General features: G+C 39.3%; 1 protein-coding gene across 9 annotated transcripts in view; it reads left to right on the top strand.

Annotated features, from left to right (window-relative positions):
* The window catches only part of CACNB2 (calcium voltage-gated channel auxiliary subunit beta 2), a 225293-nt gene that overhangs the window by 153038 nt on the left and 54436 nt on the right, over nucleotides 1–17819 (top strand). For 7 of the 9 annotated variants that reach the window (XM_060248402.1, XM_060248403.1, XM_060248401.1 and 4 more), the window contains one exon: nucleotides 7900–8019. In XM_060248402.1, the coding sequence (XP_060104385.1) occupies nucleotides 7900–8019 (120 nt within the window). Of the gene's footprint in view, nucleotides 1–6836; nucleotides 7111–7899; nucleotides 8020–17819 lie in introns of those variants that run through there. The other 2 variants (XM_060248408.1, XM_060248405.1) reach the window with 1 other exon arrangement.

Here is a 17819-nt window from a genome sequence, read left to right as displayed (position 1 = left end):
GTAGATTAAATTATGTGATGCTGGGTGGAGCTGGTTTTCAGGAAAGAAAAGACAATGGCAGTCTCCTTTTGAGCACTTAATCAAATGTGTCCCTCAGCACCAAAAAGCATGTTTTGTTTGCATTTGCTTCCCTTTGGTATCTCTATCATGGTTAATCCATAGGACACAGGCATAACATACAATTAGGATTCTGCAAACAAAAGAGGGTCTAAACTATATTAAAGGTTTCTACAAAACTAGACTTGGAAAGCTCAGTAAAAATCTGGGCTTCTCAGAGTTTTGAGCTTTATCACTATTCCGAAATGTTGGTCAAACATGCAAAGGCAACATCTAGAATGGAAAGAAATAAGTATATTATAAAAGTGACAGCAACACCATCACAGCTGGAGGTAATTGATACAACTAAGGTAGATGATATTCCACCTTTGAAATGCAAACTTGAAGATATATTCAAGCTAGAGATTCGCAGGTAATACCTACAAATATTTAATCAAAGTTAGATGGTAAAGTACAAAATATATAATGAACTAGCAATGTAGTTGATTTGGAGAAGCTTGGTTAAACAAAAAAATTATAGAAGCCCATTTCAGAGTAAGATGTACTGTGTTTGATTTTAATTTTTAAATCACTAAGAAGGTATCTGCTGCTAGGCAAGACAACATGTGCCACCGTGTACCTCATTAGCCAAGTACATGAAGTCATAAAACCAAGCAATCTCTGTCAAGTAAGAACTGCTAGTACAGAATGCAGATTCTTTGATGATTTGGGGGGCTTTCTAGGCAACACAGGACACCATCTGGTTGTCCTTTTCTGGTTCCCCCCTTTTCAATATGTATTTATAAAACAGAGACAGGGCTATCAAAGTTAATTTGGACAAGCAATTCTGATTTCACAAACAATATTTACAATTTTTTTATGTCAAGAAGTTTGGGAGTAGGAAGTAGGTTTCTGGAGGCAGCAGAGAGCAATACTAAACATACGTTTTAAAAACTACATCGGAATTAAAAAGTAGACTTAATGGATTTTATTATGGTTATGGAGTAATATATAGAATTAGTTTTTTATTGTGGCTGATCTGAAAACTGAAATCCTGCATAGGTTACTAAAGGGCTATAACCCCTGTGCATGAATGACTTGTTTTTAAGTCAGTATTTAATTAGTAGAAGTATATGGTAGATACAGTATTTGGTGAGTTCATTAAGCCTTTGATTCTGTAGACTTTCCCCCTGCTGTTTAAGAGGTTAGTTAGACTGTCCATAATTGGATAGGGTATAAAATGGTGATTCTAGTTTTTAGGAGGAAATGTTGTTTGTGAAGACTGAAAAGACTGAGAAGTTCTTCCATGGTCCTTATACTCCTTTCAGTAGGCTTGATGGTCTAATCTTCATTAGTGTCCCATCTCTGCTTGATCCTGCCTCTTTTCCAAAAATCTGGTTACAATCAGGGCTTTTGTTGTAGGAACTTATTTGCATATTAGTCCACATACCCTGATGTCACCATTGTTTTGCACAGAGCTTTTCTTGTAGAAAAAGTTCAGCAGGAATTCATGTGCATATTAGGCCATACCTAGGGCTGCGAAGCCCCCGGTCCAGGCGGGGGTTCCCCCACCTGGGAGGTTCCCAACTACAACTCTGGTGCGATGACATCATCCAGAAGGGATGTCGTTGCACCAGCAATGCTGTGCAGCAGCCGCTCTAAGCATTTCCGGGAAAACTCTATGGTTTTCCCAGACGTTCTAGCCATTTGGTAGGGAAAGCTGTATGGTACAATAGGTACCATAGAGTTTTTACCTCCAAAATGGCTAGAGCATCCAGGTAAACAATAGAGTTTTCCCAGAAACACCTAGAGCGGCCATTGCACGCACCACCATTACAGTGATGTCACTTCCGGGTGACGTTATCACGTCACGTAAGCACAAAGCATGCATGCAAAAGTTCCCCGCTGCAGGACGCTGGGGACTTGGCAACCCTTGCCATATCCCTGACACCAAGCCATCTAGAACTGCGTTCCTGTGTGCTCTTGCTCAAAAAAAAGCCCTGGGTACAATAAAAACAAAGTTGAATAAACAAACAGGTGATGATCTTTAACAGCACACTGGTCAACCTAGTTTGAGTGAGAAAGTCAATCTCACAATGGCACAAGATTACTCAGGAAGGAAGGCCAACAGTTCCATGGGAAAAGTACTTACCCAAGCAGTAAAAACCAGCACCTTTCACAAGTGAGGATCAAAATAAGGCCTTATTAAAAACAGGCACTTGTTACTGGGAAGTATTGCAAGGACAGTTGTTGTTGGGGAGTATTGCAAGGTCTTATAGGTGTGAGGGCTACTGGCCATATAGCATTTTAAAAAGTAATATTTAGGGATGCCAGTCCTCCAGGTGTAACTTGGAGTTCTTCTGGAATCATAGCTGGTTTCCAGATTACAAAGATCCGTTCCCCTGGAGGAAATAGCTGTTTTGGAGCATGGATCCTATGGCATTATACTATTCCTCCACTCCCCAAACCCTGCTCTATCCAGGCTCTACCCCCTAATCTTCAGGAATTTCCCTGTAATAATCATTGTTTTGATATGTACTTGGAAACAGCTGCAAGATAGATGTGATATAAATAGGTTTTTTTTGTTAATTCCTGCAAGCATATTCATCCAGGTATGAATTTGAGGTGTACCTCTCTGCCCAGTTATCCCATAAATAATACTTGGTATAATATCAAGATCAGGATTGCTGTGTTATCTGCAGTTCTTCATGAGTCAGAAATGTTAATGCTGTCACATTTAACTTAGTATGTTTTTAGGCATTCACTGGTGTTTTCAGAATTGAATCCTGAAGATAAAATATTTCAACTCTTGGCACTATTTCAGAGAGGTCTGGCCTTATTCCATTTAAGCACTGCACTCAGTACTATTTTCTGTGCTCCTTTGACATGTCATGAAGATGGAATAAAATTGTGTGATACACTGTTTGTCATATTCTTCAAACATTTACAAAGCATTCTACTGCCTGACCATACTTAGAACCATCTGCGGTGTCTGCAAAAATTCACAAGAATGAGACTTCTAAAATGTTTGCTGATTAATAATAAAAGTCCTGTTTCCATTGCTTAATGGATATTGTATCTTAGCTTGATTTACCAACTAGGACCATTGAATACCTGGATACCTATAAACAAAGAAAGCGTACAAAAGACATACATGAAAAAAGAGAACTATTTTCTTTAACAATTTTCATCTGGAAGTAAATATATAGAACAGTATAGATTACTTGCTTGTGCTCTGACTGAAAATAATATATTTCTTTAATCAATATCTGCTAGAATTTCTACACCTTAAATTGCTAAATGCCAGTTTTTGCTGGGAAGATATTAGAATAAAGGATGGTGTGTTTGTGTATGTGTAAAATTTACTCTCTAATTATCTTGCCAAAATAGATCCATATAATACAACTCAATTTATGGGATGAATGTGGTCACAAAGCCAAGTTATGGATCCATTGTGTAAAAAGGGGAAGTCAGTGATTAGTGACATAATTGAAAACAATATTTGAAGTTATACGACAGGTTTTTTGCTATGCTCCAGCGTAGCCTAAAAGTACTGTGATGCCCCTACAGATATGAACAAGAAACCCCCTCCTTCTCATATGCATTCTGTGGTCTTTAAATAATCTGTCATAAATGTGCCCGATAGATTGCTGTTTCTCATAGAGTTTAGATACAACATTTTCTTCCTGCCTCATATTAGTCCCCCCAATTTTTTTTTATCATATGCTACGCATATTGTTCTGCTGCACCTTTTCTTCAATGTAACTTTGGGCCAAACTAGCTGTCAGAGATCTGTGATTAGGACTTTTTGTCTTGAAATTATTCTGTTTGCTATTAAAATTAGATGCATTTTTTTTCAAATTCTGAGTTTTCGCTGTGCTGATAGCAGTCATCTGATCAGATAGTCAATACTGTTCTTGGCACATATTCAGAGTTGCTTAAACCAATAAACCACTTATTTGGTCCTGATGTAACCACCCGAGTTGCTGAAATGCATTTTGGTTTAGTATATGTAGTTGCAAATTTTGATAAGTATTGATGTTTCCTGCTACTTTACCAAGGAATACATGAGGGTACACAGGGCTTTTTTTATAGCAGGAACTCATTTGCATATTAGGCCACACACCCCTGATGTAGCCAATCCTCTTAAGAGCCCTGTAAGCTCTTGGAGGATTAGATAATATGAGAAGGCTTAATATGAAAAGGAGTTCCTGCTATTAAAAGAAACCCTGGTGGTACACATTACATGTGGAAACAGTCAATCAGGTATAAGGCAGTATAGCATCAGATCTCTATTATTCTTTAAGCTTTTAGGGGACTAAACAGGCTAATTTCTCCTTAACATTCAGATACCTCAGCATCCTATCAATTCTGGAGACTATTTAGTCCAGGGGTGTCAAGTGTTTGGACTGTGGGCCAGAACCAGCCTGCCCATGGCTTTAATCAGATCCATGGCTCTTTTCTCCCCTTTCCTACCCCTCCTGTCCTTGCCCTTTGAAGCTCAAGGCTGCCATAATTCTCAGCTCCTTTTGCCTTGTCTTTGTCCACTGCAGCAGGAAGCTTTCCTTAGCTTGCAAAGGTGCAAGGAAAATGTAGAATGGATTTTCTATTAAGGTCTCTGCGCCCAGATAGATAGCGACCTTAATGGAAAATTCATTCCACATTTTCCTTGCAACTTTGTCCAAGCGGTAATGCATTTCAATGGAGTGGAGCTGAGTTCCGCTTTCCAGCATTCCTGTGGCCAGCTGAAACTGTTGCTTCCTGGAGCTGTGTCATTGCAAATAAAGGGTTGATGCTTTAAGCCAGCTTGTCTCTGTTGAATGGACCTGAGAACTAGTGCCTAGTGAGTACTCTGACCTGGAAACCCACAGCCAAAAGGGGACATTACGCAGGAGAACCATTGCCAATCTGAGTAGATATGGAGGGGGGAGAAATTTGCAATGGCCAGCCATTTCATGTTGTCCTAGGCTCAAAGCATTTTATATTTTTAGTTTCTGCTGTGATTCTTGTGCTTTTTCTTGATTTTTTATTTTTAAAATTGCATTGCCAAATCCCACTATTCTTCTACCCAGGGCTTTTTTTCAGCAGGAACACACAGGAATGCAGTTCCAACTGGCTTGGTGTCAGGGGGTGTGGCCTAATATATAAATGCGATCCTGCTGGCCTTTTTCTACAATAAAAGCCCTGTCCTTACCTTACCATTTTAAACAAAACATTGCTAGAGTTTTAAGCATGTTTGTATTTTAAGTAAAAAAGAATAATATTGTTAATTGTGTTTCTGCCATATCCTTTATAAATTTTATATCTCTGCTACCTGGCATTACATTTTATGACATGCATAGCCTGGCCCCACAAAGTCCCATTTATGTCAGATCCAGCCCTCATAACAAATGAGTTCGGCACCCCTTATTTAGTCGATATCAGACCATTTTTATTGACATTTTATTAATTTATAAAGCAATGTTTTGTATCTCCAAGTACATGGGGACCCCCTACCTTTTCTGTGAATCACAATTCTGAAGCTTTTGTTATTCACATGGAGACCAGTCTGTTTCCTATTAGATATAGTCATAAGCTGGCACTTACAACATATTGCTGGAAGAGAAAAGCTTGAAAATCCCTCATCTTTTTAAAATTACTACTTATATGAATCTCCAAACTATTAGGGGCTTCTCCAGGCTGACTACTAACCCTCTTTTTCTTTAACTATGCTCAACTGTTCTTATTACATCATTTAAAAACATATTTTTCCCTCATATATTTTTGAGAAAGTTTTTCTTTTCTGTTTTTTTTTAGATGGGTGGATGGGGGGTTAATTAATGATGCCATGGTTTTCTGCATATCAAGAGAGTACCTAGAGGTACAACAGGATGACCTCTTATGTGTGGAAACCACCTCCCACCATTCCATCATGCTGTACTGTAACTAAGAACCAAATTTAGGATAATGCTATGCTTAAAAGTGTATCCTCTATATAAACAGTGCCCAATCATACAAATATCTAGTTGCTTTTGCTTCTAAAAGGAAAATTTGCCATACTTTAGGCAAAAATTGCAGTACAGGCAAGCGCTACCTGTCACTACTGAGTAAAAAATTAAGAAAATAATTTCTCTCCTCCCCTCCACCCACTACCACCCCTAACAGGGTTTCTTGTTTGTGTGTGTTGTGGCATTCATTTATTATCATCTTATTGCTCTCTGAAAAACATTTTCAGCTAATAATTGCAAAATGCTGAAGAATTAATTGGGCATTTGTGGTTTATTTTTGATATAGATCTTTGCAGTATGCTTATAATAGTGTTTGGAAAGATTAGGAGAGAGCAGTGTGTAACAGAGTCCTAGATTCAAATAGGGAAATGCAATTTTTGACTGATGTGTGTTAAAAATAAAATCCTGTACCAGCTATTGCAGCTTTCCAAAGACCTTGCTGTTTTTCAGCTGTTTACCCTTGAGATATAAAATGGTAATTTGACATAGACTAGCAACACTGTGTGATGTGAGCATCTGCGTAATAGGCTGTACATATGGAGCATGCTCAGTGATGTGAAAAGCCTGTTACCCCACCCCCACCACACATAGAGCTCTGAAGATATGAAATGAACTTTGTACTTGCAAATGTTACATTTTCCCCTGGATTTTTAAAGGTTCCTTGATAAGCACCATATATAACAGTTTATATAAATAAATAGCAACAAAAGAAGGTTTCTCCTGTGCTGATGATTACATCAGTGAAGCATCTCCTATACTCATATACTTGAAGTCTGGGATTTTTCCTCCCCTGAATTATATATCTTTGCATTTTGGTGCCATGGGAAAATTAAGAACTTACTTAAACTAGACACAGCAACACTGAGGATTTACAAACCTGAGGAAAGAGAAGGAAAGAGCTTGCAGCAGAGGATGGATAGGAAAAGAGCAGTGATTCTGCGGTGCTGGGTGTGCACATGTTTTATGAGAATCAGTGCCGGACGCCGCAGCTGCGGACAATAACTGAGCTGTCTGGCTAATGAAGGCCACCTGGATCAGGCTTCTGAAAAGAGCCAAAGGAGGACGGCTGAAGAATTCTGATATCTGTGTAAGCACTGAATTTCCATTTGCTGGCATATTTTGCTTTCCAAGTGGTTTGGGTGGGGGAAGGACTGCTTTTTTTTCCATTTGGGTTTGAATTAGCAGATTGTCATTCCTTTGATTGTAAGGAGAAAAACAAATTGGAGACGTCAGTGATGATAGTTATTTTACTGAGCTTTTCTGGCACTGTGACCCAGGACTGGATATGCACTTGAGTCCAGACATATTATGTCAGCTGTTACTTGATTTGTGCTCTGGTTTTGCTGAAAGACTGCAATAGATTTAAGCCATGTTCTTTTTATGATGGAGAAAGAGAGTGTCAGGTGAAGAGATGCCCTGCAACTGAGATGGAATTTTAAACCTGTTGTTAGCTTCGAGAATAAAAATTGTTCATACTAACTTGGCATTTTTGTCTGAATTTTACCTTTACCATGACTCAAATTGTTTAATGTTAGACTTGCTTATCTAAAGCTATCCTTGAAACTGCTGTATGTCCTTCAGCCCTGCACTGCACCATTGGTATTTCTCCACAGAAACTAGGTCTGCATAGCAAAAGACATATTCTGATTGGAAACTGGGGGAAGCAAAGATATAGGGTGTAGAAAGAATGTTTTTAGTGTAATCTCAGGACCAAAATGGTTGACATGTTTATTGTTTTTCTTATGAACACTGATTTTAAAAAGGACTGAAAAAGAATTAAAATATTGAAGCAATTTGAGACAGCCTTATGAATGAATTGTTTAAATAACACTGATTTCTTCATTTCTAATATTAATTTTCTCTTCCTTATGTCTAGGGTTCGGCAGACTCCTACACTAGCCGTCCATCTGATTCAGATGTATCTCTTGAGGAAGACAGAGAGGCAGTGCGAAGAGAGGCAGAGCGACAGGCCCAGACACAGCTGGAAAAAGCAAAGGTAAGATACTTCTTTGCAATTTTGATTTATGGAAATGACTTGTCTCATAGTCTGATGTCTACTGAGTTATTAATGGTATTTTTTTGTTCTGTGAAAAAGCTACAACACAAAAATAAGCATTTACTCTAATATGTTCTAGAAAGCTTTTACATTGTATAAGTAGCTTGGGAAATGTAAAATACAGGATTTATCTTCACAAACAGTTGGGAATTGTATTTTTAAAAAACAAAACATCATATCTCAATTTTTGTGATTAATCCTTGGCCAGTGTGGTGTATGTAATTTCATGGCATCCCAGTTGTCTGCTCCATAGATTAAGAAGTCTAGTAGTATTTAGCATTGATTTTAGATCCAAAGTTTTATATGTGTGTTAATAATCTCAATCAAAATATGCATATTTTTGCTGCTTATACTAGTATTGTTTATCGCATTATTCCACTCCTTTTAAAAGTCCTTTCCTTACAAAATTCTATTCCTTAAAATTATTTTGTAAAATTATTCTGTGCCTTCCCTTTTCTCTCTTGTTTTGGTATTTTTAATTGGGATATTCTGCCTTGTTTAAGAAACAGTGTGTGTGTGTGTGGGGGGGGGGTTGCCAAAACAAAACAGTTAGGAAAGCCTTTCATAGAAACAAAACAATTAGAAACACCTTTAAGAAACAAGATAACATGGCATACTAAAAAAAAGTGGTATCCAGCACAATGTTATATGTGCTTAACCAAAAGTTAGCCCTTTTGTGTGTAGTGGGACTGATGCCTGGATAAGTGTGTCTAAGTTTGCTGCCACCACATTGAAAACTCTCCTTAGCCCTGACTTGGATAGCCCTGACTTGAGATATATGAGGTTGGGATAAGCCCAATCTCATATATCTCAAAAGCTAAGCAGGGCCAACTCTGCCAGGTACCTGGATGGGGGACCTCCTTGGAAAACCAGCAGTTGGGAGGCAGGGCAGGCTTTATTCAGCCACCTTTCTAAATATCCTTCATGCTCCCAGTATGGGTCAGTCATCAGAGGTTACCATGACTTCCAGGTGTCCACACATGTGCATGCACTCCCCCAAAACCTCTCTAGTTTTGCATCTTACTTCCTAAAGAACTGTGGCAAGTATTTAAATATGATTTTTGTCCCCCTAACTTCATTTATTTTTGTTATTTTAGTAAACTGCTCAGTGTCAGGAAGGGAAATACTCATTGGTTCCACAAACATGTTCATAGTTTTAGACAACAAACTTGACAGTGATCCAGATTTCAAAACGGAAATTCTGGAGCAATTATGAATTTCTGTGCAGTTTTATACAGCAATGGATTATTTTAAAGTTATATTTCTTGATACTCTGGTTTGCTTGAACAATGGACTTCTTCTGATAACTGTAGTCTGAATCAAAATCCTGAACAACTATAGACTTTCCCCAAAACAGCAAACCAGTGTTCAAGAAGTATAATTTTTCAGGTGCTATTTGAGCTATTTCTATTTGGATGTCTTTAATCCACTGAATCTGTTGTTTGAAAAAAACCCAAGATTTTGCTCTCATCAGCTGCCCTGCTTCTGCTTTAATTCTAGACCTTATAAATGGTGAGCTTTAAGGAGCTTTGCACAATAGCACAGTAGGGGGCCAGAGTGTTTTCAGTTTTCTTTCATGACCACCCTGAGTGGTAATTGAGGGAGTTGGATTGCCAGGGGTTGATAAATGTGCATATGAGTATTTTTACCTCCTATTTTGAAGACTACTTTTGTATGACACAAGTTAACTACTCTAGAAGAAGCAAACATTTTTCTAAGACTATCAGTAAAATTAAACTTTGCAAGGAAAGAGTTTCAGCTTCTTGCAGGAAAAAAAATGAATAGCATTAGAGTACTTCCTACTAAGCTGATGCATCTCTTACTGATAAGTAAATCTATGTGAGTGTTGCTATGGGAATTTGGCTTAGCGATGCTGACTTGAATGCATGGACAGACTTATGTAATATTCATGACCTCTAGCAAAGCTGCTGTGGGAGTTTACAGAGAAACTGCTAGCAGACCTTGACTTTTTAAAGCCATTTTTCTGTGTATCAAAACAATATTCTCACTCCAGTTGGTTGAGGAATAGTCTCTATGTCTGACACTATCTCTGACTGTGAGACAATATGTAAACAGCAGAAGTGAGAGGGCACTGGTAGTGTCAAGCTGCTCAGACAATGATGTGTCAATACTACCTAAAAGTTATTGATTTATATTAATTGTAAACTAACAAGAATGTTAAACAAGCACCCCAATATGCAAAACAAAATAATAGTGCATATTTGTAGAGGACAAAAAACCTGCATAGAATTGACTATTATACCTACTTATTATTCCATTTAATCTTTTAAATGTTTCCAAACTGGTATTTGGGAGGAGGGCAGTTCATAGATATATAAACTGGAAAACTCTATTAAAATAGAAAAGCTTCTTTTTGTTAAAGTTCCTTTCTTCCATGGCCATGTGAGAAAATAAGACCCTCCTCTTAACAATAACTATTTCTCATACTCTTGCTACTGTTACTATTTACAATTTGTGTTATTAATAAGTTCTTCACCAAAGACTCCTAAGTAAACTCAGCTGTCCTGGGATAAGAGGATAAGTCCTCTTGTAGATTAAAAACTGATTAATTAACAGGAAACAGAGAGTGAGTATAAATGAGCAATGGCAGTGGTAAGGAGTGCAGTACCACAGGGGTCAGTACTAGGTCTGGTTTTTTTTTAACTTGTTCATTAATAATTTGGGAGTTATCAGTGAAGTGGCTAAATTTGCAGATTACACTGTGTTGTTCAGGGTAGTGAGAACCAGGGAGGACTGCGAGGAGCTCCAGAGTGATCTGTCCAGGCTGGCAAATGGGCATCAGTGTGGCAAATGAGGTTCAGCATAGGGAAGAGCAAAGCAATGCACATTGGAGCCAAACATCCTAACTATAAATGGGCCCACAATGCAGTAACTGACCAGGAGAGAGATCTTGGAATCGTATTAGATAACTTACTGAAGATGTCAACTCAGTGTGCAACTGCAATAAAAAGAGGAAGAGGCTATACTGGGGGTTATTAGGAAGGGGATTGAAAATAGATCATCCAGTATCATAATGCCTCTATATAAATGCAGCCCCATTTGGAATACTGTTTACAGTTCTGGTCACTATTCCAGTTTGATGTAGTGGTTATTTGTGTGGACTCTTATCTGGGAGAACTGGGTTTGATTCCCCTCTCCTCCACTTGCACCTGCTAGTATGGCCTTGGGTCAGCCATAGCTCTTACAGAGGTTGTCCTTGAAAGGGCAGCTGCTGTGAGAGCCCTCTCAGCCCCACCCACCTCACAGGGTGTCTGTTGTGGGGGAGAAGATATAGGAGATTATAAGCCGCTCTGAGTCTCTGATTCAGAGAGAAGGGCGAGGTATAAATCTGCAATTCTTCTCAAAAAAAATGTAGCATTGGAAAAGATGCAGAAAAGGGCAACTGAGATTATTAAGAGGATGCAACACCTTCCTTATGAAGGAAAGTTAAAGATGTTAGGGCCCTTTATTTTGGAGAAATTAAAATTCAAGGGTGGCATGATAGAGGTTTACAAAATTATGCATAGGACAGAGAAGGTAAAGAAAGAAGTACTTTTCCTCCTTTCTCACAATACAAGAATTTGGGGGCATTCAATGAACTTAATGAGCAGTAGGCTTAGAACAGATAAAAGGATATAGTTCTTCACTGAAAGAGTAATTCACACATGGAATTCACTGCCACAGGAAGTAGTGGTGGCTATAAGCATTGACAGCTTCAAGAGGGATTGGATAAACATATGAAACAGAAGACCATCAGTGGCTATTAACCACAAGGTATAGATGGAACACTATATCTGGGGCAGTGATGCTCTGTATTCTTGGTGCTTCTGGGGCAACAGTGTAAGGTTGTCTGGAGTTCTCGCCTCACTGGTGGGCCTCCTGATGGCACCCTGGCCTTGGCTACTGTGTAACACAGAGTGGCCTGATCTGACATGGCCTGATCTGACATGGCTTCTCTTATGTTCTTATGAGACTACATAATATGTTCCATATAATACAATATTCATGAGATGGAGTTTGACAATCTAAACAAGGTTCAATATCTTTTTAAAAACTAATTATTTAGATTTATTTCTAATTTCTATTCCAGAGAGCAGTGAAGGCTGACCACACACTTACAAAATTTATCCTTTACATATCTGTCTCTATCCCAGTACTTCTTATATGCAGATTAACCCTATTAACTTCATTAACCCTATTAACCTATTAACTCTATTAACTTTCCTTACCTATTTTTCAATATCTAGTGTTTTCTTCTGTCTCCATGCTACAACTATTAACTATTTACTACTTTTAAACATTTGTATCAACAATTCATCCCTTCCTCAAGGGTGCCCACTATCACCGTTCTTGGAGCCCTCAAATTGTTTTTAGAAAGGGGGTGTGGTGATATGGAGTTCTTACTTATCAGGGCTTCTGATTGGCTATTGGAAATCTGATTGGCTGTGCAGGTTAAAGTAGCATTTCAAAGGCAGCTGCCATTATTACAGTGTTGGTTTTATTCTTTTTCACTCCTAGTGTATTTTTAAAAATCACTCAATTTCTCCCCTGCACTATGTAGGTGTAGCTCCACCTCCTGTGGTATCTATTTGGTAGTTGTGTCCAGCTTTATGTCAGAATTTCAAAGGGGCACACAGGCTCAAAAAGGCTGGGGACTCCTACTCTAGATTAGGGATGTGCCGTGGAAAAAAAAATCAGTTCTGTTTGGATTTGGGGTTATTCAGGGTTAAGAGTATTTGGAGTTTCCATATATCACCAAATACCAGCTGTTTTGGCAGATATTTGGGAATCCCAAATATACTGCACCATTATATCCTATGGGCCATTAAAGTCAGTGGCAAAATCTCATAAGGGGCTGGCGGAGGGGTTTTGAGGGAGAGGCACCAAATTTGCAGTGTAGCTGCGGAGTCTCTTCCCCCCCCCAAAGGACCCCCAAGTTCCAAAAGGTGGTCCAATTCTATGATGGAGGGGAAGTGTCAGTTTCCCCGTGGTATTTACAGTTGGCTGGGGGAAGGGGGTTTGAGGTAGAGAAACCATATTTGCAGTTTAGCTGCAAGAGCTTCTCCCCCAGAGAACCCTAAGTTCCAAAAAGACTGAGCCAATTCTATGGGCCTCCGAAGAAGTTGCTCCCATTGTTTCCTATGATTGTTTCCTTTTTTTAAATTGGTTACCTGTATAAGTGGTAGCATTACATAAGTTGCTTAGATCCAAGATAAAAGATTTCCAGGTCCCTCCTAGCAATGGGTGGGGGATGGGGGAACTTACCAGGAGTGGGAGGGAGGCCCAGGCTACATTGCCAGCAATGTGGTGATGTCACTTCAGGCATGTGCCAGAGGTGGCATCATCATGCTGCAACATCATGTCAAGGCTCTGTTACTTGGGGGAAAACTCTGTAACAAAAAAAAACTTGTACCATAGAGTTTTTGCCCAAATACCAGAGCATCAGCGTGTGCAGGTTGGCTGTGCAGGTTAAAGTAGCATTTCAAAGGCAGCTGCCATTATTACAGTGTTGGTTTTATTCTTTTTCACTCCTAGTGTATTTTTCACTTTTTCACTCCTAGTGTCAGCAGCATGGTGACATCACTTCCAGTACACATTGGAAGTTATATTGCCACATCACTAGTGCCATAGCCTGGGCCTCCCTCCTGCTTCTGGTAAATAACCCTGCTGGCCAGCTGATTGGTGGCAGATTGCAGGGCATGATGGTGAGGAATCTCCCGGGGAGGGGTCTGGCAACTCCTCCAAGCTAGGACAATTTTGAGCCTAAATGGATAGGAACAAAGTCAAGTTGCCTTGCCTGGAGTTTCCAGAGTTGTTTAAAATGAGTAATTTTGCTAGAACAAGAGTGTTCTTGCTGCACTATACAGTCACTCCAGTCCTCTTTTAATGATCACAGTGATGGGTGAGAACCCCATTCCCCACTGGTGTCCAGGGGGACCTGGGAACCCTAAACACTGGGTGGAAATTTGGACTGAGATTTATATTATTTTGGATTGCCTATTTGGCTAGCATTGAAAAATAGGAGGGGCCATAGGAGGGGAGGGGACGGGACAAGCAGCAGTATGAATGCCCAGTTTTGCTTAGTAGGGTATCTGTTTTTAATCATGAATTGCAAACTACCTTGCTGTAGCTTGCCAATCTAAAGGAATGCAGATCCCTGAGCATGTGCAGAATGCCATTTACTCACCAATGAACAGCTACTATTAAGCTCCTGTCCCCACCTCCTCCCCCTCTAAAAATTCTGAGATTATTGCCAAAGGATTGAAGAGGCATAATGTTTAGGCAGGTCCAGAATCTCTGACTACATAATGTCCAGAATGTCTTACTACAGAAAAGAAAGATCTTTAGGAAGATCTAGGTATCAATCAATATCACGCCTTTATTGGCATAATGATCTAAGTAAATTTGAGCATTTTATCTGAAGTCTGAGGCTGCACAGGTACAGAATGCACATCTGCCTGCCTACCTTTTTATTACTTGGTTTTTATGTCCAAGCAGGGTTTTTGTTGTTTTTCAAGACTCTTCCCTTTAAGTAATTAAAGCATTATTTCCCATACTCACCCTCCCTGTCCTAGGGTTGTGAGTTCCCCCTAGCCACCAATGGTGGATCAAGGAGTAGGGGAGCTGGATCAAGGTTGGAAAACTCCTGAAGGTTTGGAGATGGAGCCTGTGGAGGACAGGGACTTCAGTGGGTTACAGTGCCGCAGAGTCTACCCTCCAAAGCATCAATTTTCTTCAGGGGAATTCATCTCTGTAGTCTGGAGATGAGCTGGAATTCCAGGGGATCCCCAGGCACCATTTGGAAGCTGGCATCCCTACAGGTCTTTCACAACACAGTTTTGAATCCTATCCTACTGTCCTATGCCCTGCAAAATGTCATAAGAACAATGTAAATATACTAAATCAACAAAGGCCTCATTTAATGATCATAAGCAAATCAGTTTTCCCTGGACAGGTAATAGTGTACTATTTGGTGCTATTCGGCTTCTTCTACATACACCTGCTTGTAGCAACTTCTGCATATGCAAACAGACGATTAGAAGCAATAATTGACACTAAAAGCTCAACCACATTTTACATTTAGTGTATAGTTAATTTCCATTTTAAAAAAAATTAGTCTGTAAATTGTCCATTTTTTCAAAGGCACATGAACACATGAAGCTGCCTTATGCTGAATCAGACCATTGGTCCATTAAGGTCAGTATTGTCTACTCAGAGTGGCAGCTGCTCTCTAGAGTCTCAGGTGGAAATCTGGTGGTGGCGGCTACAAGCATAGACAGCCTCAAGAGGGGGTTTGATAAAAATATGGAGCAGAGGTCCATCAGTGGCTGTTAGCCACAGTGTGTATATGTATATGTGTGTGTGTGTGTGTGTATATATATATATATATATATATATATAATTTTTTGGCCACTGTGTGACCCAGTGGTCGTTTTCGTACTCACCTTCCGCCGGCGCGACCCCCCTCTTCACCGCGCAGGATCTGCGCGGATTTCGTACTAAACGCTGCGGAGCAGCCAGAAAAGCCGGAAGCTCCCGGCGCAAAAGCCGCTCAAACTGAAACCGCCAAAAAGCAACACGTGAACACATGCACCCGCATTTCTTTTTTACTTGAGATCTCTGATTTACTCTGGAGTAACACTGGTTACACTAGACAACAAAGCATCTAAATGGAAGTGAATGGAACATATAGAATCTGCATTACATTGTGGTTTTGGCTTTGAGCTGAGACTGGAATGAGGAGGTGATGGAGGTAGAATTTTAGCTAATTTAATCTTTTTACAACCTGAGGCTATTTATATTTTGTATCTCTGTTTGTTTATTATATTTATACATCCTTAAAGCAGCGGGCAGTTAAAAACTATAGCAATTTCAACATGGCCAAATCTGTGGATTTTTAAATTGGGAGACCTGAGCTATGATCAGACAAGAGAAATTTTTCTACAAATCTGAGGAAAGCTACTTGTTTGCTGAAAAATTTGAAGCAACAAACAAATCCAACATTGAAGAGTTAAACTCTCCTGCAAACACATGAACATATGCTCAGACTGAGATGGGAAGTTTGCTTATGTATATACAGGGAACAGAAGATAAAGTTCCCAGATATTTCTTGAATTGGACTTGGCAACCCTATGTTTCTGCATGTACAATTATAATGGTGAAAATTATAGTCATTGAATCTATTCACAGAACTCTGTCAAATTGAACAAGTTACCCATACCTTAGCATTGACCCTCATGAGGGCTGTCACACTCAGGCCAAGCCACTGACAAGTCACTCTACCTTTCCTTTGCTTCTCCTTTCTGACAGCAGCAAGGAAGCTCTGGAAAGATGAAGTCTGAAGTCATCTCAGGCTTCCTGCTGCACAAATCTTTTCATTGTATACGACTCTGTGATCATGTCAGATGTTTTAGATACACAGACATGCTTAGCAAAATTAGTTCAAATGAAATCTTTGTAAATCCATTCTTTGTTTGCATGTTCATAAAGGAATGCATTGTCTAATGTTATACTGGTACATTTCACTAATTAAGATGAAACAGATCAAGATGGGTAGTTATGTTAGCCTATCTGTAAGCGCTAGAACAGAAAGTCCAGTAGCACCTTAAAGACTAACAAAATTTGTGGTAGGGTATGAGCTTTTGTGAGTCACTGCTCACTTCTTCAGAACTTTTTTTTCACTGACTGGTGAAAGCTCATACCCTACCACAAATTTTGTTAGTCTTTTAAGACTGGTTAGTCTTTTCTACTAAGATCAAATAGGTAGCAGTGATTAAAGCTTTTCATTGGAACTGTTACACTGTCAGTTATTGTACTCTGTTTTAAATGTGGAGGTATTCACACAATGATGTTTTTCTACAGTGTGTAGTATAGGGACATCAACAGTGAACTATATTACAGGGCTGTTGCAATTAACTCGTTCTTGGCTCAGCTTCCCTCATTATGCAATATAAAATAGCGGATGGCATCACCCTCTGCCCCCCTCCATATGATTGTACACTCTAGCCATCTGCAATCTGGGTACAATAATATTAGGCTGTTTCTTTCTCCCTTCCATAAAAAAAGAAAGTGCAGTGATTTTTACAATCTTTTAAAATAGTTTTGTCTCTCTCACACACACACCTGAATATGAAAGGAAGTGATTTACAAGTTTTGCTTATATAGGGGCGGGGGTGGTGTGACATGCTGCTACAATAACAATGTCTCAGAGCCTAATTCTATTGACTGTCCACAGATTTTGCGTGTGTATTCACTGTAATTTGTAAGTAGTGAAGAAGCAGATTCTTGTACCTCACTTGTGGAATCTGGTCTTCCCAATTCAAAAGCAGAGTCTTCTTCATCTTCGCAGCCTCAGAACAACATTATGTTGCTTTTGATTCTTACTGATGACCTGCATTTGTAGGGATCCCACCTAAATATATACACAGGCCTTATTTTGGGCAGGAGCTCACAGGAGCAGAACTCCAGAACCTCTAAATTTTATTGTGCCCTTTCTTACTCCCCCCCCCTCAAAAAAAATTGTTTCTGAGCTCCATTGTTCAAACCCCCTGTGAGAATTTTGCTGAACTCTAAGATTTGACAAACTTTCTAATATCCCCCCTTCCCCCCAAAAAGGGGAAAATAACCAAAACATATAAAGCAGACAGATGGAAAACTTCATCATGACTCTGGAGTCACATAGGAGAAAGTAATTTAAAAATTACTTGGCAATAAGGTTTGATTATGGCAGTTATAATTCA

This window comes from Heteronotia binoei, chromosome 10, assembly GCF_032191835.1.
Source record: "Heteronotia binoei isolate CCM8104 ecotype False Entrance Well chromosome 10, APGP_CSIRO_Hbin_v1, whole genome shotgun sequence".
Classification (NCBI taxonomy): Eukaryota; Metazoa; Chordata; class Lepidosauria; order Squamata; family Gekkonidae; genus Heteronotia; species Heteronotia binoei.
The sequence above is the reverse complement of the archived record's forward strand: the minus strand, read 5'-3'. Positions and strand labels throughout refer to the sequence as shown.